This window comes from Micromesistius poutassou (genome assembly GCF_964030765.1).
Source record: "Micromesistius poutassou genome assembly, chromosome: 10".
Lineage (NCBI taxonomy): Eukaryota > Metazoa > Chordata > Actinopteri > Gadiformes > Gadidae > Micromesistius > Micromesistius poutassou.
The window spans coordinates 2,777,497-2,803,642 of NC_140280.1; the positions used below are offsets into that span (position 1 = coordinate 2,777,497).

Here is a 26,146-nt window from a genome sequence, read left to right on the forward strand (position 1 = left end):
GCTACCTGCGGGGGACCGGGATAAACTGCCTGTTTTTCTGTAAAAAACAATAAATCACAACTTTGAATGATTCGGACAACGGGGGAGCACCAGTGAGCCCCTCAACCCGAACACAAGACCTAACACCCCTTTCATAACCCTCACCCCCGATTAACTTTATGAGAATAGCTTTGTCCCACCTGCCAATGCCTATATCCCCTTACCATAACCCCTAGCTCCTAACCATTACCATAACCCCTAGCTCCTAAGCATTGCCATAACCCCTAGCTCCTAACCATTACCAAAACCCCTAGCTCCTAACCATTACCAAAACCCCTAGCTCCTAACCATTACCATAACCCTTAACTCCTAACCATAACCAAACCCCCTAGCTCCTAACCATTACCAAAATCCACAGCTCCAAACCATTACCAAAATCCACAGCTCCAAACCATTACCAAAACCATAGCTCCTAACCATCACCCCCAATCACAACCCCTAGCTTCTAACAGTAACCATTACCAACCCCCCTAGTCCCTAAACCTAACCATTAACCTCAGCCATAACCAAACAACCTAGCTCCTAACCTAAGGTGACCAGATTTCTGAGACAAAATCCGGGGACATTTTTGGGTTCAGCGGTGTAAAAACCTCCAAACATGTAGTGTTTTTGTCATAGAAAACTAAAACGGGGACCCTGCCCGGACGGGTTTGTTGACCGGGGGGGGGGGGGGGGGGGGGGGGAGATTGCAGGCGGACGGGATTGTCACATTGTCTTTCAGTCACAGTGAAATCCGGGGACATTTCCGGGGACAGCAGAAGCCGGGGACAGGTCACTGAAAACGGGGACTGTCCACGGAAACCGGGGACGTCTGGTCACCCTATCCTAACCATTACCAAACCATGTACTATAGCTCCTAACCCTAACCCTAACCCTGTGTCCCTGTGTCCCTGTGTCTTCATCCACGAGTTAACTGTTAATAATGCGACCTCCATTATTTTCTTGTCTCAGGTGTAGCTACAGCTTGTAAACACTAATCCTGCGTTAAGGTAGGTCACACATTCACACATAGCCTGTCAATGGGGCAGCTACTGGGTATAGTATATACACACACACACACACACACATTGATGTAAATATGATAAAACATTCAATTTAGAGGATGGACGTGTTTATTTTAAATACTTATCCCAGTAAAATGCATTCTCAGTCACACACACACACACACACACACACAGACTCTAAAAGCAGTCCCTCTAGGGAAATTTACATATTCACAAAATGACAAACCCTCTGGTTCGACATTAGGAAAAACACAAAAAAAAAAAAACATTTTAGGAAAAAATATATATTGTTCTGCTTGGGACCCATTCCAGCTCATCTTGAAGCAGGTCTACAAGCTGCTCACAAAGTCCTGGACCTGTCGGGACAAAAACAAATTCAAATAAATCCTTATATACAGGTTCCCTTATATACAGGTGAGGGTTAGACGGGTACCCTGTATACAGCCTGTATACAAGGGTGAGGGTTAGACGGGTACCCTGTATACAGCCTGTATACAAGGGTGAGGGTTAGACGGGTACCCTGTATACAGCCTGTATACAAGGGTGAGGGTTAGACGGGTACCCTGTATACAGCCTGTATACAAGGGTGAGGGTTAGACGGGTACCCTGTATACAAGGGTGAGGGTTTGACGGGTGAGGGTTATACAGGTACCCTGTATATAAGGCTGAGGGTTATACAGGTACCCTGTATATAAGGGTGAGGGTTATACAGGTACCCTGTATATAAGGGTGAGGGTTATACAGGTACCCTGTATATAAGGGTGAGGGTTATACAGGTACCCTGTATATAAGGGTGAGGGTTATACAGGTACCCTGTATATAAGGGTGAGGGTCACTTTAACAAATCAGAGCATCTGAGAAACCTGAAGTGTGAAAGATGAAGACTTTATTGTTACTCGCGAACAAGTAAGAACAAAGTCGAGTCGGCGTGACAAAGAGCTGGAGGGCTCCTCCCTACACGTCCTTTCTTCCCACATGTCACCCATTACCTCATTCCATACACTGGCTTCCCTTATATGGAGGTCTCCTGTACGTACAGTACGCGCGTACACTGCTAACCAGTTCTCCCTGTTCTCCTCTCGCACGCACCGAGCCCGCGTGTTACCTCGTGTGGAGCACACATGGAACATGCTAGCGACACATATAAAGCACGTCAAACGCTCCGTACACCACCACCCGCACTCGTTGACCTCTGGTTCTGGGCAGCCACCATGGCGGCATACTAGGCTGTGCTTAGAGGAGGAGAGGTGCCATGCTAACTCAAGCTGTTCTCCACACTTATTATATTCATATAGCGTATAGGCATGATAATAATTATGAATTATCATTAAATGTAAGACTAAATTTCTCCCATAAGGGTTAGACAGGTACTTTGTATATAAGGATGAGGGTTAGACAGGTTCCCTGTATACAAGGGTGTGGGTTAGACAGGTTCCCTGTATACAAGGGTGTGGGTTAGACAGGTTCCCTGTATACAAGGGTGTGGGTTAGACAGGTTCCCTGTATACAAGGGTGTGGGTTAGACAGGTACCCTGTATACAAGGGTGAGGGTTAGACAGGTACCCTGTATAGAGCTTGTAAATCCCGCCCCTTCCGGTAGTCCTCATGGGACCTATGAGATCGTAAATTATGAATGGGTTTCAATGAAGAGAAAGTAATAACTTTCTGGTCCCAGTCTTTACATGCTCCGGATTACACATAAGTTGTTTGTAGATTTAAATGATCATTTTTCATGTCAAGAGTTTGACCGTTTATTGTGCAATTGTTCAGTTAAAGGCTGTTAGAGAATACACAATGAGAAAGACTACATATGTATGTGACGTCACGCTCCCTGCGACTGGCGTGGACAAGACCCGACCATCTCCCCATCGGCATAACTGAAACTCTCCACATGCCCCGAATTATAATGGTTTTCACCTCTTTCAATGCCGTTATCCTCCCCTTGGGAAAAAAAGTAAAGTGAAGTGGAGCAGAGAGATCACCATGTCTGTACCAGAGTTCCAAGTGCGGGTGGTGCCGTATATCATTCGCATCGAGAGCAGCGAAGAGCTGTAGTTCACAAAGTGGCCTCACACAAAACCTGACATTATCAAACTTCTTCAATATAAGCTGTAGTTTTCTTTGCATGAAAAATTCTCATTTAAATCCACAAACAACATATGTGTAATCCGGGCATCTTTATATGTCCCGGATTACACATATGTCTTTCTCTCCATTGAAACCCCTTCATATTTTACGATCTCATAGGTCTCATGGGGACCACTGGAAGGGGCGGGACTTACAAGCTCTATACAAGGGTGTGGGTTAGACAGGTACCCTGTATATAAGGGTGAGGGTTAGACGGGTACCCTGTATATAAAAGGTGAGGGTTAGACGGGTACCCTGTATATAAAAGGTGAGGGTTAGACAGGTACCCTGTATATAAAAAGGTTAGGGTTAGACAGGTACCCTGTATATAATAAAGACTGACCTTGTCTAAGATGCTTTCTTGTATGATTCGGTCATTTTTAAAATCCTCGTTGGCGTCCAGAACGAGGATGGGGACATCATTCATGAAGGCAAACTCCTGGCTGACACACACACACACACACACACACACACACACACACACACACACACACACACACACACACACACACACACACACACACACACACACACACACACACACACACACACACACTAAATAAAGTAGTACTACAGTATTGTTGGTAGTACTGCAGTAGTAGTAGTACTGCACCCTGAAATAATTATACTACTGCAGTAGTAGAACTTACTTGGGGTCACAATGGTACAGAAGTAGTACTGCAGTAGTAGTACTCACTTGGGGTTGCGATGGTATAGTACTACAGTAGTACTTACTTGGGGTCGTGGTGGTACAGTAGTAGTACTACAGTGGTACTTACTTGGGGTCGCGGTGGTACAGCCAGGCATCGTGTTTCTGGTGAAGTTCTTCCAGGTACTCCAGAGGAACGTCCAGTTCCTCCTCCCGCGAACGCATCTGCAGCCTCTGCATGCACTTCTACACAAACACACACACAATCTGTAATAATCTGACATGGGTAGACTTTAATAATCTGTAATAATCTGACATGGGGGACTTTAATAATCTGACCTGGGGCTGGGCTCGGAGGTAGATGATTCCGTCCAGCTGGATCATGGGGAGGAACTGTGAGAGAAGCCATGTGTGCTGATCCTGATAGACACTCCACTCTGTCTCTGTCAGATTCCCTGACTCGTAGTGACTAGACGCAAACACATACCTGAGAGACAGACAGCCAGACAGAGAGTGACAGACAGACAGACAGAGAGAGGGCCCGAGAAGGGAGGATAGAACAATATATTATGTTTATGAGACAGCCAGGCTTGTAGTCGCTGTAGAATGATAGACAGACAGAAGTGCAAGCTGTCGCTCTAGACAGACATGAAGTGCAAGCTGTCGCTCTAGACAGACAGATGGGTACCTGTCACTGTAGACTGATCTCTCATAGCAGACAACAGGTTTTTCCGCCATCTTGAGAGACGGAGGCCGAAGCTGGGCACGAATCCGACTGAGAAATGCATAACTCTACAGACAGACAGGTAGAGAGAGACGGGTAGACAGACATACAAATGGGTAGAGAGACAGCGGTTTACTAAAGACAGACAAGTAGAAGCATTCCAATTCCTTTTCTGTCTGTCTGTCTGTGTTACCTGGAAGGTGTAGGACCACCTGCGGGGGTCCGTGTACATCATCTGGAGAATATTTCCTCCACTCTTCTGAGAGGAACTCAGTTCCTGGGAGACACACACACACACAAAATAATAAAAACTGCTGTACCGAAAAACATACCGAACCGTTACTTAAAAACTGAGGTACGTACCGAATTGTGACTTTTGTGTATCATTACACCCTAATAGACAACTGTAAGGTAAAAGGTACCTGGTTGACGTCGTCAGCTTTGCTCTGGAGGCTGCACCACTTCCCAATGGGTTCAGGAACAACCTCCCAGTCCTCCAACCGCTCCCCCAACACACGCACCAGCGTGGATTTACCTGCAGCTACAGACAGACACACACACACACACACACACACACACACACACACACACACACACACACACACACACACACACACACACACACAGTAAAGCTGTGCTTTTAGAGGGACATTTCCATATTTAAACCATGCGAGTCTCTGGCCGCCATGCTGTCCCACGCCACTCTACTATTCCTGATAGTTTCTTCTCAACGATCCAGGCTTGCTACTGCCTCACTACAAGGGAACCCCAGCTTCCACTACAATAAATCCTGATAGTTACTTAATGTATAATATCTGTTACTGGTTCTCTAATTTTTGCCTTGTGACACTGCGTACCTGGGGCTACGTTGAGTCATTATGAGTTAAAGTTAAGGTGAGTTTAGTCCATGTTATTAATAATTCTGTTTGGTGAGCTTACCGATGTTTCCCTCTATGGATATCTTCTTGCACCTCTTCTCTTCTCTTCGGTTTGATCTCTTGGGTGGGGTTGCCATTCTGGTCGGTATAGTGTCAGAAATTATTACTTCAACGTTGATTCCGTGTTTTCCAGTTTTATCGGAAAGACGATAACAACGCTGCTCTTCTTCCCGCTTCGCACAACACTCAAATGTAGCGCCAAAATGTCGTCACTTCCCGGAAGTGATTTATTCCCGCATTTGGGGATTTTTTTACACTGATGTAATATTACTACAGTACTACAGTAAGTAATAATAATATAACTAATAGTCAAAGTAATATGAGTTATATTGCCACTCTATTACCATTACTATTACTCATATTACTTTGACTGATATTATTAATCTTAGTAATATTTATAATTCTGGTTAGGGTAAGGGTTAGGTTAAGGAAGATGGTCATGAAGGTTTAGGGTACGGGTAAAGGAGATGATCATGAAGGGTTAGGTTAAGATAGAGGGTCATGAAGGTTTAGGGTAAGGGTTAGGGAGATGGTCGTGGGGGTTAGGGTAAGGGATGGGGCTTCTCTTCAATGAAGTTAAGTTGTTTTTGCAATAGGCTCCGCTGGGTGCCTTCTGACCCCTGCTGGCAGATGTTTGTCCCCCTCTGCTAACACTTCGTGAGGTTCAAGGCTTTGTGGTCGACTTTAATCTCAAACTCTACACTATTACTGCCGGATATGTGATGATGGTTGAACCTTTAGGGGTGACCCTTTTGATGCTATTTGCTTGACACCGCCTACTGGTGCATATATATAATATATATTTATGTTACTGTATCAGATTTTTTTTATTGGTTTATTTGATAGGGACCATGCATATTTGTGGACATTGTTGTTTGAAAAACACCCTGTAAATAGCCAGAATTAGTCAAAAATCATTACTTCTTATCTGGAGTCCCTAGGTGGATGGATGTGCCTGCTGCATGTAAAGCTTCCTTGGGTCATATGAAAGGTGCTATATAAATTAAAGTTATTTTCATATTACTACTATTATCAAAAATGATTTGACAAAGAATGGGCGCTTGAGGGGGTCGGGAGGATTCGCCATCCACCAGAGGCCGATGCGCTCAGACTCCCAGAGTGAACCGCCAGGCGGCGACATCCCATCACAGCACATAATCACCACGACCCGGAAGCTCTAGTCGGCAGGTGCTGCGCATGCGTAGGGGTCCAAAGAACAGGGAGCCGTGGAATGAATGAAGCTTAGTACTACTACGGCTACTAATACGACGACGAATACCGCTGCTGCCCTAACTACTTCCACATAATACTCGGCAAGGTAAACGTTTGTCCTATATTTTCGTGTTTTTCCACTAAAAAGCGGAGAAGTAGCGCGGGGGAGGACCCAGGAAGGAGAGAGTTTGTCGGCGCGGCCTGCGCGGCTCTTTGTGTCCGGAGGAGGCATGGCTCTTTGTTCCGCTGATATATCGATCATGTTGCGATGGATCTACCGATATATTGATTATATTACGGTCTATCTTTTGATATTTTTGTTTATGTTACGATAGATCCTCCGATGTATTTATTTAAGTTACGTCTTCTGATATTTCGGTCACGCTACGGTCCATCTCGTGGAATGCTATGGTACGAGCCATCTTCCGATCTATCGATAAAGTTGCGATCCGTCTTCTGATATATTATTACTGATATATCGATTGTTATGATGTATCTATTGATACGTGGCTTATGTTAGGATCCATATTCAGATATACTATTATTGATTATGTTCAACGTATTCTGATTTATTGATTAGGTTATGATCTCTCCTGATACAGTGAATCGATGATGGGGGTTTCCAATTGCGCAACAGTTGTAGTACTACGACTCATGTACTAGCACCGTACCTCTACATATATCTTGTCTTTAGAGTTATATTGTATGCTCAAAATCGAAATACTGTGAGTTGTAAATAGAGCTCATGTATACTATATTAATATTGGTTTGTATTATCTTTACCTGTATTCTGTATATGTGTTAATGTGCTTCGTATGATCCCGAGTCGTCCTGTGGCACAGCAGGACGAAACTACTTTAGTCTTTTCAGCTACTTTACAATGTGCTATTGTATGGGATAGGTTATCACATAGTACTCGTACATGCCGTCGTGAAAAACGCACTGATATCTGTTGCTTCACAACAAACAACAACGACGCATGAACAACAAATCCACTTCATGTGTCGCTTCGCGGCTTTATTCGTGGTTGTTTACGTCCATGATTTGTGCTCAGGACGCTAAACATGGCCGCACACGGCCCTTCTTCAGTGCGAGGACGTTCAGGCTCCCTCCATGTTTGGAGTCTTTCTAAATATCTGATGATGTTACTGATGTGTGAAATATTTGTGAGTGTTATAACATGTTAAGTGTGAGTGTGTTGAAGGGACAGTTTGCCGAGTTACATTGGGCCAACCGTTGGGGTAGTGGGAGAGAGTTTTTAAATAATGCAGATAACTTCCATATCATTGGTGTGATCCGACTTTGTGACACCACCAATGATTCAGTGTGCTCCACTTTGTTACCCCAACATTTGGTAGGAGGAAGATAAACAAAAACGTTTTTTTAACAAAGCTACTTTTCCTCTCAATGTCATGGCCGTTTCCTTCCTTTCCGTGGAGACAGTTCTTTGTCTGAATGTTTGTGTTAATGTGTGCGTTTATGTGATTTAATGTGTGGCTTCAGGGGGCTTCAAAGAAATGGCAGATGAAGGATACGTGGTCCGGATCCGAGGTCTTCCCTGGTCCTGCTCCGTCGAGGAGGTGTCTCGCTTCTTCTCAGGTAAAGCAGAGTGTGTGTGTGTGTGTGTGTGTGTGTGTGTGTGTGTGTGTGTGTGTGTGTGTGTGTGTGTGTGTGTGTGTGTGTGTGTGTGTGTGTGTGTGTGTGTGTGTGTGTGTGTGTGTGTGTGTGTGTTTTACAGACTGTAAGTTGTGTGTGTGTTTTACAGACTGTAAGGTAGCCAACGATGGCAACAGTGTGCACTTCACCTTCACGCGGGAGGGCCGGCCGAGCGGTGAGGCCTTCGTGGAGCTGGAGAGCGACGAGGATCTTAAGATCGCCGTCAAGAAGGACCGCGAGACCCTGGGCCACAGATACGTAGAAGGTGAGACACGCAGGGAGTGGGACACGCAGAGAGTGTAATTTAGGGGGGGGTGAGGGCGAGGCACGAAGGGGGTATCCCGACAGTGTGGAGATCGAGTGTGTAGATGTATAGTATGTGTAGCGTTCAAGTCCAACAGTGTGCAGATGTATAATGTGTGTGTGTGTGTGTGTCTGTAGTGTTCAAGTCCAACAGTGTGGAGATGGAGTGGGTTCTGAAGCACACGGGGCCAGGCTGCACCCAGCCTGAGGAGGAGACCGGGGACGGGGAGGGCCTGGTCCGTCTCAGAGGCCTGCCCTTCGGCTGCAGCAAGGAGGAGATCCTACAGTTCTTCTCTGGTTAGTCACTTCCTGTCTCTGTACCTCACTTCCTGTATTATCCACATGCCGCGCAGCCTCCAGGAACACTGTGTGTGTGTGTAGGCATGGAGATCGTTCCCAACGGCATCACGTTGCCCATGGACTACCAGGGCAGAGGGACTGGAGAAGCCTTCGTTCAGTTTGCCTCCCAAGACATCGCAGAGCGGGCCTTGAAGAAACACAAGGAGCGCATTGGACACCGGTACGCACCACATCTACACAATTTAAAAACACTACACACCCCATCTACACGCTATACACCACATCTACACAATTTAAAAACACTACACACCCCATCTACACGCTACACACCACATCTACACAATTTAAAAACACTACACACCAAGTCTACTACACACTATACATAATTTAAAAACACTACACACCACATCTACACAATTTAAAAACACTACACACCACATCTACACAATTTAAAAACACTACACGCCACGTCTACTACACACTATAAATAATTTAAAAACACTACACACCACATCTACACAATTTAAAAACACTACACACCACATCTACAAACTACACAACACATCTACACAATTTAAAAATGCTACACACTACGCACCACATCTACTACACATTATACATAATTTAAAAACACTACACACCACATCTTCACACAAGAAGCACTACGTATACACACTACGCACCACATCTACACACTATCCACCATTTATATTGTGTGTATGTGCAGATACATGGAGATCTTACTGTGTGCGTGTTTGTGTGTGCAGTTACATCGAGATCTTCAAGTCCAGCCGGGCGGAGGTGAGGACTCACTACGAGCCGCAGCGTAAGATCGGTGGGGGGCAGCGGCCCGGACCCTACGACCGGCCCAGCGGCGGCGGGCGGGGCAGCTACAACGGCATGAACCGCGGCGGGGGGGCGGTGGACCGCCGCCGGGGAGGATACGGAGGTAGGCACTGACGAGGTCACGTCCTGAGCTGGGTCCAGCTGCACCCCACGGCCTGCTGACTGAGTGTTGCTTGTGTCTGCACAGGAGGGTCTGAGCGCTATGGAGACAGCGGCTCCAACTTCCAGAGTACCACGGGGCACTGCGTCCACATGAGAGGCCTGCCCTACCGCGCCAGCGAGACGGACATCTACAACGTAAACACTAGCCTACCACACACACTGGTCTACAACGTAAACACTAGCCTACCACACACACTGGTCTACAACGTAAACACTAGCCTACCACACGCACTGGTCTACAACATAAACACTAGCCTACCACACACTGGTCTAAAACGTGTGTTTCTCCATGTTTGTAGTTCTTCCACCCTCTGAACCTGCTACATGTCTTCATGTTTGTAGTTCTTCCACCCTCTGAACCTGCTACATGTCTCCATGTTTGTAGTTCTTCTCCCCCCTGAACCCGGTGCGTGTGCACGTGGAGGTGGGGCACGACGGCCGCGTGACCGGAGAGGCAGATGTGGAGTTCGCCACGCACGAAGACGCCGTGGCGGCCATGTCTAAAGACAAGGCCAACATGCGTAAGTGTCCTACTATGCATCCCATAATTACATTTACATATAGGGAGGTTAGCAGACGCTTTTGTCCAAAGCGACTCGACACTAGGCTAGCAGGAGCTGGGGATTGAACTAGCAACCTTCTGGTTACAAGTCAACCCCCTCTACCTCCTGAAATAAGCAGACCTAAATGTATGATTATATGCATTTCTTATGGCGGATGTGTTCAATGTTGGGTGAATGTGATGTTCATTCATAAATGGTGTGTTTGTCTATACAGAGCATCGCTACGTGGAGCTGTTCCTCAACTCCACCTCCGGGGGCAGCAACGGGGGATACGGAGGCCAGATGATGGGTGCGTACCAACAAAGAATACATCTCTAGTCTGCTAGTCATCAATGTTTGGAGTTATTAAGTAAATTGGTCTCTAGCATTTTGAGGTATCTAGTAAGAGGTAAGTGCAGTTCAACAGCAATACTTTATCAGAATAATCTGAGGTTAATTGAATTGAGATTAACATTTTACAAGTAGATAACAGAGGTTATAAGAGGGGGGTTAAGGTAAGCAGAGGGGCGGTTAAGGTAAGCAGAGGGGGGATTAAGGGTAAGTAGAGTTAAGGTAAGCAGGTTTAGGGTAAGCAGAGGAAGGTTAAGGTAAGGAGGCTTAAGATGAGTGTACTAGCTGTGTCAACATCTGTAAACATGCTAAATTCTTGTTCCGGGTTCCTTGTCTCGTCTCCTAGGCAACCAGTCTTCAATCTCTATTGAATTGAGATTAACATTTTACAAGTAGATAACAGAGGTTATAAGAGGGGGGTTAAGGTAAGCAGAGGGGGGGTTAAGGGTAAGTAGAGTTAAGGTAAGCAGGGTTACGGTAAGCAGAGGAAGGTTAAGGTAAGGAGGCTTAAGATGAGTGTACTAGCTGTGTCAACATCTGTAAACATGCTAAATTCTTGTTCCGGGTTCCTTGTCTCGTCTCCTAGGCAACCAGTCTTCGTACGGTAACCACGGGAACCAGGGGATGGGGGGCTACAGCAGTGGTGGTGGTGGTGGCATGGGTGGGGGCTACAGTGACTACAGTAAGCACCAACTCCCTGGGGGCGGGGCCTGTTCTGATTGGCTGTCGAGTCCGGGATGTTGACCTGTCTATTCCTTTTTCCTGTCAGGTAACCAGAGCGGCGTGGGCAACAGTTACTACGGCAACGGCCGAGGCTCCATGGGAGGGGGGTGGGGCATGTGATGGGCGGGGGCTAATTGACCAGAGAAACAAACTCTTGTGCTTTTTGGTATGAAGTTTGATATGAAACAACCGTTGGTCTTTTATTTTACACTGGGGGGGAGGGGAGGGGGGGTTACTTTAGTTTGGCTGAACATCAGTGAAAAGTTTCCAGTGTAAACTTCACTGGAAACTTTCCTTCTGAAGCCTTCCAAGATGGCGGCGGAAGAAACAAGATTATTTTCCTCATTTGACTGTTGGACAACTTCAAATGGTTCAGTCTGTTGTTGGTTTCTCTGGACTCTGCGGAAGCAGGGATTTCTTCTGATTGGACCTCCATCGTCATTGGTCCCGCCCACATCCTTCCAACACAGCATTTGATTGGCTTGTTTTGGTACCGCTGTCCACTTGTTTATTACATGTGTTAATAATTCATATGTTTTGCTATTTTCTTTGTTTTTTCTAACATGATCTTGTATCCATGGGAACCAGAGCCACAGCCTTTCTGTTATGTAGAAGAATGTTTTATGTTTTGTGTCAATAAACTCCAAGACCGTGCCTTTTGTGTCACATGTATCATTTTATATTTTCCATTTTAAGTCGGGTGACCATAACAAAATATATATAATATATATATATATATAATAAATATTGTGTGTCTATAAGTAGTTATAAATAGTTTGACATTATGGTTCTTTTTCTACACTTTTGTTTTTGTGATAAACCGCAACTATTGCATGTTCTTCAATTAATTATCTATTTCAATTAATGCGGTGAACAAATAGTCGAGTCAAAGATATGATCCCATTAGAGGCAAATTTATATGTAGAGATTTCCTTTTCAAAAGAGAATATAACGTATACTAAACACTAGTAGTATACAACTTTGGCAGGGGTGAAAGAAATTTAGAATTAAGAAAATTAAGAACAGAAGACATTGTACAATTATGGGGCTTTTAATTTGGTGAGCTCATTGTTGTCTGTGACGTCACTTGCATCATGGCCGCGCCCGTAAACCAGGAGCTGAAGAAGGTCTCTTTAATTTAATATCTTACTATTTATAATATATAGCTATCTTAAACATTAACTGGTTATTTTACTTGTGTGTATGTTTGATATCCCAGCGTTGTGGTTTGTAGGGTGCATGACTTAAGACGCATGACGGGACTGACGTTATACACAGCCGGACCACGCTCCTCGGCTATCTCTGGCCGTAACGATAGCTAACTATCCTAGCCCCTAGCTAACTAGTCTGTATTTTAACAACAAGCCATTCCGTCTATATTTGTAACCACAAGCTAACTAGTACATCTAATGTACCATAAACGAACTAGTCCATGTGTTTAACCACTGGAATTCTAGTCAATTTAATCAACCGGTAGCTCATGGTTAATGAGATCCATCTCATTAACCATTATCAACTAGTCATTCAAATTAACCACTAGCGAGCCAGTCCAGCTCATTAACCATTAGCCAACTAGTCCACCTATGTAACCAATAGGCAACTAGTCAATTGTTTTAACCACTAACGTCAGGCCACTAGTCCACCTTCTCTGTACCCCCATGCATGTCCTAGTATAGTCAGACAGGGCCAGCCCATCTGGTCATGTAGCCAGAGCGATTTTTATCCTCTGGGGACAGTCCATCTAACTCCATATCAATGGATTTAACCTGTGACTTGGAAACAAAGTACAGGCTTGCCTTGGAGTTAGATGAGACTCTTTCCTGAGATCAGTATCTCAGGAAAGAGTGGCTTGAGCCCCAGATGCGGCTAGAACACCCGATTACCAGATGGGGATAGAGCAGCATGTGGGGCTCTACCACCGTGGGTTCTGATCTTATGGCTACTCCCAAGTGTAGCTCTGAAAGCCCTGGTAGCAAAATCTAAGGCTTTCATAGTGTGTTCACAAGCCTAAGGTTTTCATAGCATGTTACATTCCAGTCATTTATATTCCAATCGTTCGTTTTGACGATAGTTAGATGATGCTTTATCCTGGGAGGGTACAATAAAAATATCAAAGCGTTTATGTGTATGGTCTAATGAGGTCAGAATGCTTTAGGTGGAGATGATGTATATATAATTTAGAATATAATCTATTGTTAATAATACTTATGTCTACAGGGGAAGTGGATGTATATCATGTAGAATAGGGTTTATCATATAATGTATTAATAATACTTGTTTGTCTACGGGGAAGGTGGTGTGTATAGCATGTTTAATACAATGCATTAATAATACTCATTTGTGTCAGGCCTTCTCCGAGCTGCAGGTTAAGATGATCGACAGGCAGCAGAAAGTGAAACTGGCCGACCTGCAGATTGAACAGCTGAACCGCATGAAGAAGCACTCCAACCTCACGCACACCGAGATCACAGGCCTGCCTCCCAACACGCGCATGTACGAGGGCGTCGGCCGAATGTGAGTCACATTCGCCCACTCACAGTCGTGCACAGACACACGCCCAGCTTAACGTCTACAGAGGACATTCTAGTAGTATGGTTGTTATTATAGCTTATGTTGTTGGAATCATAGTAGTAATATGGGACCTCCCTCACTCACCACGTGACGACACGACACTCTAGATCCACATCAGCCAGAGTCACTCGGTGCATCCAAACATGGCCGCTGCGATGGAGGGTTAGGGTCAGTGGAGGGTTGGGGTCAGGGTCAGTGGAGGGATGAGAGGGTGAGTTAGGGTCAAGGTTAGGGTCAGTGGAGGGATGGGTTAGGGTCAGTGTTAGGGTCAGTGCTTGTACAGACACTTCTGTACAAGCAAAACTTAAGGGTTCGTATCGTAACCAGTCTTTATTTGAAAGCATATAGAACAAAAGTCCAAAAAGTGAAGGGCCTTAAAATCAAGTCTAAAGAAGCAAAAGACTCAAACAAACAAGGCGGGCGGATCCCCTCCCGTCTTCCACTGACGAAAGCTTGATAGCTCCGGGCTACATGAGCCTTAAACTCTGGGGAACTTCTAGCGGTATTGGAGAAAATGACCTCAGTGGCCTCCGTGTTTACTTGGTTACTACAGTGGGAGTCTTTATTGCTCTTTTACACATGTGGGTCAGTTTGAATTTTCACACTGAAATCTGATATTGGCCCAATAAAAAACGGCCAGAAGAACAGCCCTGAGCAATAAATGGGAATTGAGGGCTAGGGCTTGAGGTGATGGAACGTGACGGCAACGGCCAAGGCTTTTTGTTGGATTTTTTTTTTGTTATTTAATATATCCTGCCTCAGTACTTAACCAACTATGAGTATTGAGTATTTTAATGTTTTCCAGGTTTATTCTGCAGTCTAAAGAGGAGATCAACAACCAGCTGACAGACAAACAGAAAACAGCAGACACCAAAATCAAAGAGCTGGAGGTACAACCACATGCTAGCCCACACACACATCACACACATCACCACACACCATCATAAATGCTAACGTGCTATCATACACGCTAGCATGCATGCTATTATACTAGCATGCATAGTAACATACAACATTCCATTCCATGCCAATTTGCTATCATACACATGATATCATATTTTTTGCATTCTAAGATGCTATCTTGCACGCTAACACACATTCTAAGATAACATAATCTATCCCCTTATCGTCTGGTTTGTTCAGACAGATTGTTCTTTGTCAGAAAGTGCCATAGTTAGACAGACTCATACTGAGTGAACAGTATATTCAAGTGTGTGTGTGTGTGTGTGTGTTTGTGTGTGTAGCAGAAAAAGACGTACCTGGAGAGGAGTGTGAAGGAAGCTGAAGACAACATCAGAGAGATGCTCCTGTCTAGGAGGGCCCAGTGATGCACGCACACGCATAAACACATATACACACACACACATACACACACAACAGCTTGCATAACACACATGCACATACTGCTGAATAATGTTGGTTTCCATGACGATGTGATGTTTAAATAAAACAAGGTTTGTGAAGATGTATACGGTTTGATGTAATGTTCTTCCTCTAATTGGTTGTCTCCCTGTGGGAGTATCTTATGTCATTAGCAACAATACTCAGGCTGTCATAAAGGCCTGGTCAGCAACAATACTCAGGCTATCATAAAGGCCTGGTCAGCTACAATACTCAGGCTATCATAAAGGCCTGGTCAGCAACAATACTCTGTCATAAAGGCCTGGTCAGCTACAATACTCAGGCTATCATAAAGGCCTGGTCAGCAACAATACTCTGTCATAAAGGCCTGGTCAGCTACAATACTCAGGCTATCATAAAGGCCTGGTCAGCAACAATACTCTGTCATAAAGGCCTGGTCAGCTACAATACTCTGTCATAAAGGCCTGGTCAGCAACAATACTCTGTCATAAAGGCCTGGTCAGCAACAATACTCTGTCATAAAGGCCTGGTCAGCTACAATACTCAGGCTATCATAAAGGCTTGGTCAGCAACAATACTCTGTCATAAAGGCCTGGTCAGCAACAATACTCTGTCATAAAGGCCTGGTCAGCTACAATACTCAGGCTATCATAAAGGCTTGGTCAGCAACAATACTCTGTCATAAAGGCCTGGTCAGCTACAATACTCAGGCTGTCATAAGGGGATGGTTAGTAACAATACTCAGGCTGTCATAAAGGAATATTCAGCAACAATACTCTCATAAAGGCATGGTCAGCTACAATACTCTGGCTGTCATAAAGGCATGGTCAGCAACAATACTCAGGCGTCATAAAGGGAGGGTCAGTAACAATACTCAGTAGGCAGTATTCACCTGGGAATAGGACCCTATAGTGGAATCCATGTCGATTGACAAGGTCTGGTCGTCATGGAGATTAAAACGAAGCTGTTTCCCCTGTAGACATGTGGTCTGCAGACTGTTGTAGCAAGGGTTGCCTTGGAAACGGGATGCTCCTGGGTTAGCACCATCCTGGACCTTTGGGATCCCCTGGTAAACTGGTAACCTGGTAACTTGGACAGTGGTGCTGGGTTTATTGCTAAGTTAAAGAGCATGTGGCTGGGTGTCTGTTAGACATTTCTATCCTATATTGTTTCATGTTTATATATCATGTATTTATATAATAAACAAATCATGAGTTAATCTATGTATCAGCCTGGGTTTCAGTTTGAGACGAACAAAGTAAGGAGATGAGAGGAGAGAGAGAGAGATATATAGAGAGAGGGAGAGAGCGAGTGAGCGAGGGAGAGGGAGAGAGAGAGAGAGAGCGAAAGATGAACAACAGAGGTTCTCTCTGCGGTCCGCTAGGAAGTGAGGGAGGACGAGCCTGTTAGATCGTTTATCCTAATCCCGCAGTAGTCCGCCCCGCGCCGGTCTGTCGGTACCGACCATGTCCCGGTGTCCGGTCTGGACGGTGTCTCTGGTCCTGGTGCATCTCTCCTCATCGCTCTACATCACCTCGCACACAGGTACGTAGTCCTACTAGTCCTACCGATACTACCAGAGCTGGGGTACTAGTACTCCGGTAACGCGGTCAGACTTCTGGACTAAATTGTCACTGCTCGACTTCCAGATGATAAGTGGATTCAGGTGGAGCGGATTAAAAGCGGATTTTAAACGTGTTTAAAAACTCTAAAAAAAAGTTTTAGAATTCAATCCTCACACCCTGCCAGGAGAGTGTAGAAAATGGAAAGTTGGGGTTCTGCCCGCTCCGGACTGGTTCCGTTTGGGAGTTTCAGAAAAACAAGCAACAGCTTCTTATTAGGGAGAGAGAGAGGGGGAGAGAGATAAAGAGAGGGTGGGTAGGGGGGAAAGAGAGACAGCATTTCTCCTCTTTCTGCCACGTTTGTTCCGTAACGTTCTGGCGGTGGTGTGGAATGCGAAGGGTTCACGGATCAGATTTCACCATCACTCCGTGATCTGGACTTGGACGGCTGAGTGTGTCTGTGTGTGTGTCTCCGTGTGTGTCTCCGTGTGTGTGTGTGTGTGTGTGTGTGTGTGTGTGTGTGTGTGTGTGTGTGTGTGTGTGTGTGTGGGCGCGGGCGTGTGTTTGTGTGTGTGTGATTTTCCTCTTTCACTTTACTATCGTCCCGCCATCATTATGTCACTTCTAAAATAATGCACTGACCTAATGACCTTGTCTCTCTCTCTCTCTCTCTGACCCTCTTTCTCTCCCTGCCGTACTCGTACTCCCCTCCATCTCTCCCTCCCCCTCCATCTCTCTCCTCCCTCTCTCCTTCCATATCTCCCTCCCTTCCTCCATCTCTCCTTCCCTCCATCCACCATCTCTCCCTCCCTCCATCTCCATCCTTCCTCCCTCCCACCATCTCTCCCTCCTCCCTCCTTCCTCTTCCTCCCCTCCCTCCTTCCCTCCCTGCCTCCCTCCCACCATCTCTCCCTTCCGCCATCTCTCCCTCCCTCCTCCCCTCCCTCCATCTCTCCCTCCCTCCTCCCCTCCCTCCCTCCCCCCATCCCTCCTTCCCTCCCACCATCTCTCCCTCTTTCTCTCCCTCCCTCCCTCCCACTCCCTCAGAGTCTCTCCATGAAGTCCTGTCAGACTTTGAGGTCTTTCGTCCCCTCAGCACAGACTCTGAGGGGCGGTTCCTTTCCTACCTAGCGCCCGCCCCTAACCTGGACCGACCACGCCCCCGCAGCCGAAGACACGCGGCTGATGGAGGAAGGGAGGACCACATGAAGGAGAAGAGGGAGGAGGACCGCGGAGGGGGAGGAGTGGTCTTCTACAACATGACCATATTTGGGCGGGAGCTACACCTGCGCCTGCAGCGGAACAGCCGATTGGTCGCCCCGGGAGCAACGGTTGATTGGCAGGAGGAGGGCGGAGCCAGCATCCGGCTGCCACTAGTGGACGCCCAGTGTCACTACAGCGGAGACGTCACTAACACACCTGACACCGCCGTCGCTTTGAGCACCTGCCATGGACTGGTGCGTTGAACTGGTTAGGGCAGTTAGAGTTAACCGGTTAGGAAAGTGTGTCTTTTAGTGTAATGTGATAAATACTAGCTGCACTAACTGTTAATTTAATGTGATAGTTAATAGCTACAGTAATGGGATTGTTACTAGCTTCAATGTGTAACTATTTAGTAGTGTAACCCTAACCCTATCTACAGCATGTAATCGTTTGTGTGCCATGATAGTGACTAGCTACAGTATCTTACTGTTTACTAGTGTAACGTGATAGTGACTAGCTACAGTATCTTACTGTTTACTAGTGTAAAGTGATAGTGACTAGCTACAGTATCTTACTGTTTACTAGTGTAACGTGATAGTGACTAGCTACAGTATCTTACTGTTTACTAGTGTAAAGTGATAGTGACTAGCTACAGTATCTTACTGTTTACTAGTGTAAAGTGATAGTGACTAGCTACAGTATCTTACTGTTTACTAGTGTAACGTGATAGTGACTAGCTACGGTATGTAACTGTCAGTGTAGTTAGGTCGTTAGGTCTACTAGCTCCAGAATGTAACCGTTTACTGTAATCGGTAGTTATTTGTTAGTGTATAGTTAGCAAAATTTGCAGTGTATAATGTGTTTTTGTTCCAGGCAGGTATGATCCGATTGGGCAAGGAGGAATATTTTATCGAGCCGTTGGAGAGAGGGAAGGAAGCGGAGCGAGGGAACGAGGAGCAAGGGAAGGGAAGAGGACAAGAACACATTGTTTACAGAATGTCGGACATCATCAAACACCCAGCAGCGGTCAATCACACCGCAGATGACTTCAAAAGAAGTGATTAACTCACAATATGTCTTTATATCATATTACACTATGCAGTAAAAAATATTATATTGCACACTATATATTCAATACAATTATATAAAACAAACAATTTTTGCTACTATATCTCTACAGACCACAGATGTTATTTCTGTCTCTCTGACTACAGGTTCTTTCCTTGGCTTTCAATCGGAGTTGGAGATGCTGAAAGGAAAAACTAATCACTCGAAAACAGGCGGTCGCAACCGGCGACAAATAGAGGAGGAGGAGCTGTTCAATGTAGAGGTAACTTTACTCTGTAATGTCGAGGTAACTACTCTGTAATGTAGAGGTGACTTTATTCTATTATCTGCAGGTGCTGTTTTTCGATTTTAATTGTATCTGTCATCTGTCTGACTTGTCTGTAGATTGTACTTTAGTTGAATCTATCATTGGCCGGACTTGTTTGTAGATTATACATTAATCTGCCCTCTGCAGGTTTTGTTGGGCGTGGATTATTCGGTCATGTTGTTTCATGGCAGAGAGCAGATCCAGCGCTACCTGCTAACCCTGATGAACATAGTAGGGCCCCCCAAACACACACACACACACGCACACAAAGACTAAATCAATAAACAATAACCATGAATGAAAATACTGCATATAAAGTTATTGATTTCAGTTCTCTCTTAGGTTAATGAGATCTACCAAGAACGCTCCCTGGGCGCCAACATCAACATCATCCTCGTCAGGATCATCATCCTATCAGCCAGCAAGGTACTGAGCTGAGAACTACTAACTAACCTGAGACCAACTAACTAACCTCAGATTCAGTAACTAATCTGAGCCCCACTAACTAATCTGAGACTTAGTAACTAACCTGAGGTTTAGTAACTAATCTGAGACCCACTAACTAACCTGAGACCCACTTACTAACCTGGGACCCACAAACTAACCTGAGACTCAGTAAGATACTAACCAGTCACCCAGTAAGGTACTAACTTGAGACTAACTGCAGTGTGTCAAACAGAAGGCACACTTCTAAGGTCTAGTCATGCTAGTCTAATCTAGTGTGTGTGTGTTGGCGTGCGTATGCGTGTCTGTGTGCGTACACGTGTGTCAGTCTCAGGAGCTGATCGAGGTGTGGAACCCGTCCCAGAGTCTGGAGAACGTGTGTCGCTGGGCGTACCTCCAGCAGAAGGCGGAGCAGAGCATCGACCACCACGACCACGCCATCTACATCACCCGCCAGGAGTTCGGCCCCGCCGGCATGCAGGGTACTCTACTCCTGCTATGCTAGCGTTAGCTCTAATGCCTCGCCAACGTTAGCGCTACCTCCTGCTATGTTAGCGTTTGCTCTGCATTAGCTATGCATTTATTCATCACAACACGTTAAGAAGTTGCATTATTCAAGAAAGTTGTCTTACCCGTCTTACCCGTCTTACCTGTCTTACCATATCTCTGAGTCTACCTGTCTACTTACCTATCTACGTTTATGTCTGTGTGTCTGTCTACCTCTCTGTCTCTCCACCTATTTACCTGTCTGTCTATGTATCTGTCTCTCTCCACCTATCTACCTGTCTGTTTCCCTGTCTCCTTGTCTGTCTGCTTGTCTGTCTCTCCACCTGTCTGTCTTTCTGTCTGTCTGCCTGTCTGTCAGTCTCCCTGTCTGTCTCCCTGTCTGTCTCCCTGTCTCTCTACCTGTGGGTCTGCCTGTCTGTCTCTCTCCCTGTCTGTCTGCAGGCTATGCCCCGGTGACAGGCATGTGTCAGCCTGTGCGGAGCTGCACCCTGACCCTGGAGGACGGCTTCTCGTCCGCCTTCGTGATCGCCCACGAGACGGGACACGTGTACGAGCTCCCGTATCCGCATGTCACATGTTTATCACATGTTTACGTCATGTTTATCACATGTGTGTGTGTGTGTGTGTGTGTGTGTGTGCCTGTCTCTATGTGTGTGTGTGTGTGTGTGTGTGTGTGTGTGTGTGTGTGTGTGTGTGTGTGTGCAGGCTGGGGATGGAGCATGACAGCCAGGAGAACGGCTGTGCTGAAGAGGCTCTGCAGGGCAGCATCATGTCCCCTCTGGTCCAGGCCGCCTTCCACCGCTACCACTGGTCCCGCTGCAGCCGCCAGGAGCTCAGCACCTACCTGCAGTACGTAGACTAGACGGCCTCTCTCATACTGCTGCTAGTGGACCTCTACTACTGCTAGTGGACCTCTCTCATACTGCTGCTAGTGGACCTCTACTACTGCTAGTGGACCTCTCTCATACTGCTGCTAGTGGACCACTACTACTGCTAGTGGACCTCTCTCATACTACTGCTAGTCTACCTTTAGTACTGCTAGTGTACCTCTCTAATACTCTCTCTCTCTCTCTCTCTCTCTCTCTCTCTCTCTCTCTCTCTCTCTCTCTCTCTCTCAGGGCCTACGACTGTCTCCGTGACGACCCGTTTCATTCTGACCGTCCGGTAGAGCCCCAGCTCCCTGGTCTGCAGTTCTCTATGGACCAACAGTGTCGCTTCGACTTCGGATCAGACTACACACTCTGTACTGCTGTAAGACTACCTGTCTGTCTTTCTGTCTGCCTACCGTGACTATCAGTCTATCTGTCTGTCATTCTACCTGGATCAGCCTGCACAACCTGTACTGCTGTAAGGCTACATGTCTGTCTACCTGTCTTTATTCCTGTCTGTCTACCTACCGTTCCATTAACCTGTCTCTCTCTCTGTCGATCTACCTTTCTGTCTGTCCGCCTGTCTGTCTATCTACCTGTCTGTCTGTCTCCAGTACAGTTCATACGACCCCTGTAAGCAGCTGTGGTGCAGTCACCCTGAAAACCCCTTCTTCTGCAAGACCAAGAAGAGTCCGCCCATCGACGGCACCAAGTGTGGCCCTGGGAGGGTACGGCCCCATTATCTACTGTCATTATCCATCATTATCTACTGTCTCATTATCCATCATTATCTACTGTCACCATCCATCATGATCTACTGTTCCATGATCTACTGTCATTATCCATCATGATCTACTGTTCCATTATCCGTCATTATCTACTGTCATTATCTATCTTTATCTACTGTCATCATCCATCATTATCTACTGTCATTATCCATCATTATCTACTGTCATCATCCATCATGATCTACTGTTCCATCATCTACTGTCATTATCCATCATGATCTACTGTTCCATTAGCCATCATTATCTACTGTCATTATCTATCTTTATCTACTGTCTCGTTATCTATCATTATCTACTGTCTCATTATCCATCATTATCTACTGTCATCATCCATCATTATCTACTGTTCCAGTATCTGTCATTATCTATCATTATCTACTGTCTCGTTATCTACCATTATCTACTCTATTATCTATTATCTATTACAGAACTGTTTTAAAGGCTACTGTCTCCACCTGACCCCCGACCTCCTGAGACAAGATGGCGGCTGGGCCAGCTGGAGCTTGTTTGGCGGCTGCTCGAGATCCTGCGGCGGTGGCGTCCAATACCGCACACGCCACTGTACCGGCCCCGCGTGAGTACTGAGCCCTAACCCTAACCCTAACCCCAACCCTAACCCTAACCCTAACCCCAACCCCAACCCTACTGTACCGGCCCCGCGTGAGTACTAACCCTAACCCCAACCCTACTGTACCGGCCCTCCTGAGTACTGAGCCCTAACCCTAACCCCAACCCTACTGTACCGGCCCCGCGTGAGTACTGAGCCCTAACCCTAACCCTAACCCTAACCCCAACCCTACTGTACCGGCCCCGCGTGAGTACTGAGCCCTAACCCTAACCCAAACCCTACTGTACCGGCCTCTCCTGGGTACTGAACCCTAACCCTAACCCCAACCCTAACCCCAACCCCAACCCTACTGTACCGGCCCCTCCTGGGTACTGAACCCTAGTCCTAATGTGACACATTAGATTACTATTGGACTAGATTTAGACTCTCCAACACTGGCTATAGGATACCAGATTAGATTAGATTAAAGATCTTCAGCACTGGCAGTATTCTACCAGATTAGATTTGATTAAAGATCTAAAGGAGCGGAGAGGAGAGCAGAGCAGATAGGAAAGGAGAGGAGAGGGGATAGGAGAGGAAAGGGGAAGAAAGGGATAGCAGATAGGACAGGACAGGGGACAAGACAAGAGGGGAGAGCTGACTATTTTTTCCTGTCTTCCTCAGACCTGCCAACGGGGGGCGCCCCTGCATCGGAAACCGTTTTGAGTTCCAGCTGTGCAGCTTGGGAGACTGTCCTACGTCCAGCGACTACAGGTGAGATTCCGTCATGTGTACTATCACACACAACACTCTTACAGTAGTGCTGTGTTGTCTGTTACTAGTAGTATCAACTGTAGTATTACTAGTAACACTAACAGATGTACTAATAGTAGTACTAGCAGTACTGTGTATTAGTAAATTACAATTACTAGCAGTATTAGCATTACTAGCAGTATTAGCAGTACTAGAAGTACTTGCAGTACTAACAGTACTAGCAGTGTTGTGTTGTGTATTACTAGCAGTACTAGTATTACTAGCAATACCAGCAATACTGACCGTGTTGTGGTGGCAGGGCGGAGCAGTGCCAGGTCTGGGATCCGCACTTTGAACACAACGGAACCAAACACCACTGGCTGACCTACGAGAGCCCTGAATGTAACACACACACACACACACACACACACACACACACACACACACACAACCCTAACCCTAATGCACAAGCACACAAACACACAATCAGAAAACATATATATATATATTTATGCACAATTACTGCTATAATCATAGATTTGGGTTACAGTAATGCAGACGGTTGCTGTGTGTGTGTGTGTGTGTGTGTGTGTGTGTTGAGTGTGTGTGCGTGTGTTTGTGTGTGTGTGCATATGCGTGTGTGTGTGTGTGTTGAGTGTGTGTGTGTGTGTGTGTGTGTGTGTGTGTGTGTGTGCAGCGGATGACAGGTGCCAGCTGTACTGCCAGTCTAAGGAGACCGGGGAGGTGGTGTACATGGAGACCCAGGTGCATGATGGGACTCGCTGTTCTTACAGCGATGCCTACAGCTTGTGTGTGAGGGGGGAGTGTGAGGTAGGCTACTATAATACTTTATCATATACCGTATGTGCATAGAAGCATTAGGGAATGTTGAAGACATGTGTCTGTGTATGTGTGTGTCACGGTGTGTGTTATGGTGTTTTTGTGTGGCGTGTGTGTGTGTGTGTGTGTGTGTGTGTGTGTGTGTGTATTATGGTGTGTTACGGTGTGTGTGTGTGTGTTATGGTGTGTGTGTGTGTGGGTGTGTGTTGCGGTGTGTGTGTGTCTGTGTGTGTGGCAGCACGTGGGCTGTGACCATCAGGTGGCGTCGGACAAGCAGGAGGACCGGTGTGGAGTCTGTGGAGGAAATAACTCCACCTGTCAGGTGGTCAAAGGAAACTTCACACGCAGCGCAAAACAAGGTACACACACACTAACACACACACACACACACACACACACACACACCAGAAAAACATCCACACACAAACCCTTATCAATGGATCTATGGATCTATGGATCTATAGATCCATAGATATGCAATATCTATTTATCTATAGATACATCGATTTATAGATCGATGTATCTAGAGTTACATAGATATAGATGTATATATGTGTGCTCTCCATGTGTGATGTTGTTGCTAAGGTTACCTGAAGATCTTAGAGATTCCAGCGGGAGCCAGACACCTGGTGGTGATGGAACACAGAGCTTCTCCTCACATCCTTGGTAACCATGGCGACGCCCTCCTACCTCTCAACTAACCTTGGTCCCAATCTAGGAACCGGTTTAGAGCCTTCTGTGTGAAAGAGTGAATGTAACTGATATCTAACAGTGGTGTCTTTGTGAAAGGGTGAATGTAGCTGCTTTCTACTGATGGTGTCTGTGTGAAGGGGTGAATGTAGCTGCTATCTAACGGTGGTGTCTGTGTGAAAGGGTGAATGTAGCTGCTATCTAACGGTAGTGTCTGTGAAAGGGTGAACGTAGCTGCTACCTAACGGTGGTGTCTTTGTGAAAGGGTGAATGTAGCTGATATCTACTGATGGTGTCTGTGTGAAAGGGTGAATGTAGCTGCTATCTAACAACGGTTATCTGTGCTAGCCCTGAAGAACCAGGACACCGGCCTCCTCTTCCTGAACGATGACGGCCAACTCCCAGAATCCCGTGGGGTCATAGAGAGGGGCGTGGCTTGGACCTACACCAACCAGGAAGATCGGGAAACCGTGGCGACCAGCGGACCGCTCAGTCACAGCGTCATCATAATGGTCTATAAATATATATCATCTATAATTATATATCTTAACACTCTGATACAGAGTCATCATAATGGTCTATAATAAATTATCATAACATTAAGATACAGAGTGTCTCTAATTATAAATAACAACACACTGTTGTTGTCTTGTGTGACAGATTCGTTGTCATGGTGATGCCAAGGTGGCCGTGTCCTATAAGTATGTCGTCAAGGAAACCATGAAGACGTCGCTGGTGGACAACCGTCTCCATGACGACACTGTGTTCTACCAGTGGGCTTTGAAGAAGTGGTCAGAGTGCTCTCAACCCTGTGGAGCAGGTAACACACACACACAGACACACGCGCACAAACGCACACACACATACACACACACTGCTCTAGATCCTGTGGAACAGGTAACACACACACGCACACGCACACATGTGTGTATGTGTATGTGTGTGTGTGTGTGTGTGTGTGTGTGTGTGTGTGGTTACCAGGCAAACAAACAGGTTGACAGTGTGTGTGCCTGTGGGTGGTGTGGTTGCCACCAGGGAACAATATACCAGGCTAGTATT

General features: G+C 46.1%; 4 protein-coding genes across 4 annotated transcripts in view; 3 read left to right on the top strand and 1 right to left on the bottom strand.

Moving 5' to 3' along the window:
* Positions 1-1,208: 1,208 nt before the first annotated feature.
* On the bottom strand, positions 1,209-5,644 carry LOC311353969 (deoxycytidine kinase 2-like). The gene is made up of 8 exons (XM_084473754.1): positions 5,483-5,644; positions 4,966-5,084; positions 4,737-4,820; positions 4,508-4,611; positions 4,159-4,306; positions 3,950-4,065; positions 3,514-3,613; positions 1,209-1,399 (listed from the first exon to the last, which is right to left on the bottom strand). The coding sequence occupies exons 1-8, from the start codon at positions 5,556-5,558 to the stop codon at positions 1,373-1,375; spliced, it is 774 nt and encodes a 257-aa protein (XP_084329880.1). The 5' UTR covers positions 5,559-5,644; the 3' UTR covers positions 1,209-1,372.
* Positions 5,645-6,671: 1,027 nt separating this feature from the next.
* Positions 6,672-12,230, top strand: LOC311354737 (heterogeneous nuclear ribonucleoprotein H-like). The gene is made up of 11 exons (XM_084474586.1): positions 6,672-6,799; positions 8,197-8,292; positions 8,459-8,614; positions 8,791-8,949; positions 9,034-9,172; positions 9,720-9,901; positions 9,986-10,095; positions 10,346-10,481; positions 10,738-10,812; positions 11,440-11,535; positions 11,623-12,230. The coding sequence occupies exons 2-11, from the start codon at positions 8,211-8,213 to the stop codon at positions 11,694-11,696; spliced, it is 1,209 nt and encodes a 402-aa protein (XP_084330712.1). The 5' UTR covers positions 6,672-6,799; positions 8,197-8,210; the 3' UTR covers positions 11,697-12,230.
* A 422-nt stretch (positions 12,231-12,652) lies between these two features.
* On the top strand, positions 12,653-15,616 carry pfdn1 (prefoldin subunit 1). The gene is made up of 4 exons (XM_084474714.1): positions 12,653-12,703; positions 13,924-14,090; positions 14,953-15,037; positions 15,392-15,616. The coding sequence occupies exons 1-4, from the start codon at positions 12,671-12,673 to the stop codon at positions 15,473-15,475; spliced, it is 369 nt and encodes a 122-aa protein (XP_084330840.1). The 5' UTR covers positions 12,653-12,670; the 3' UTR covers positions 15,476-15,616.
* Positions 15,617-16,969: 1,353 nt separating this feature from the next.
* adamts2a (ADAM metallopeptidase with thrombospondin type 1 motif, 2a) overlaps positions 16,970-26,146 on the top strand; it is a 13,201-nt gene continuing 4,024 nt past the window's right edge. The window contains exons 1-19 of the mRNA XM_084474417.1: positions 16,970-17,054; positions 18,119-18,528; positions 19,148-19,331; positions 19,489-19,604; positions 19,797-19,880; positions 19,992-20,075; positions 20,422-20,575; positions 21,042-21,147; positions 21,306-21,449; positions 21,719-21,851; positions 22,084-22,197; positions 22,686-22,831; positions 23,489-23,578; positions 23,877-23,959; positions 24,255-24,388; positions 24,636-24,756; positions 24,983-25,063; positions 25,436-25,599; positions 25,748-25,907. Coding sequence (XP_084330543.1) covers positions 16,976-17,054; positions 18,119-18,528; positions 19,148-19,331; positions 19,489-19,604; positions 19,797-19,880; positions 19,992-20,075; positions 20,422-20,575; positions 21,042-21,147; positions 21,306-21,449; positions 21,719-21,851; positions 22,084-22,197; positions 22,686-22,831; positions 23,489-23,578; positions 23,877-23,959; positions 24,255-24,388; positions 24,636-24,756; positions 24,983-25,063; positions 25,436-25,599; positions 25,748-25,907 — 2,587 coding nt within the window. The 5' untranslated portion in view covers positions 16,970-16,975. The remainder of the gene's footprint in view (positions 17,055-18,118; positions 18,529-19,147; positions 19,332-19,488; positions 19,605-19,796; positions 19,881-19,991; positions 20,076-20,421; positions 20,576-21,041; positions 21,148-21,305; positions 21,450-21,718; positions 21,852-22,083; positions 22,198-22,685; positions 22,832-23,488; positions 23,579-23,876; positions 23,960-24,254; positions 24,389-24,635; positions 24,757-24,982; positions 25,064-25,435; positions 25,600-25,747; positions 25,908-26,146) is intronic.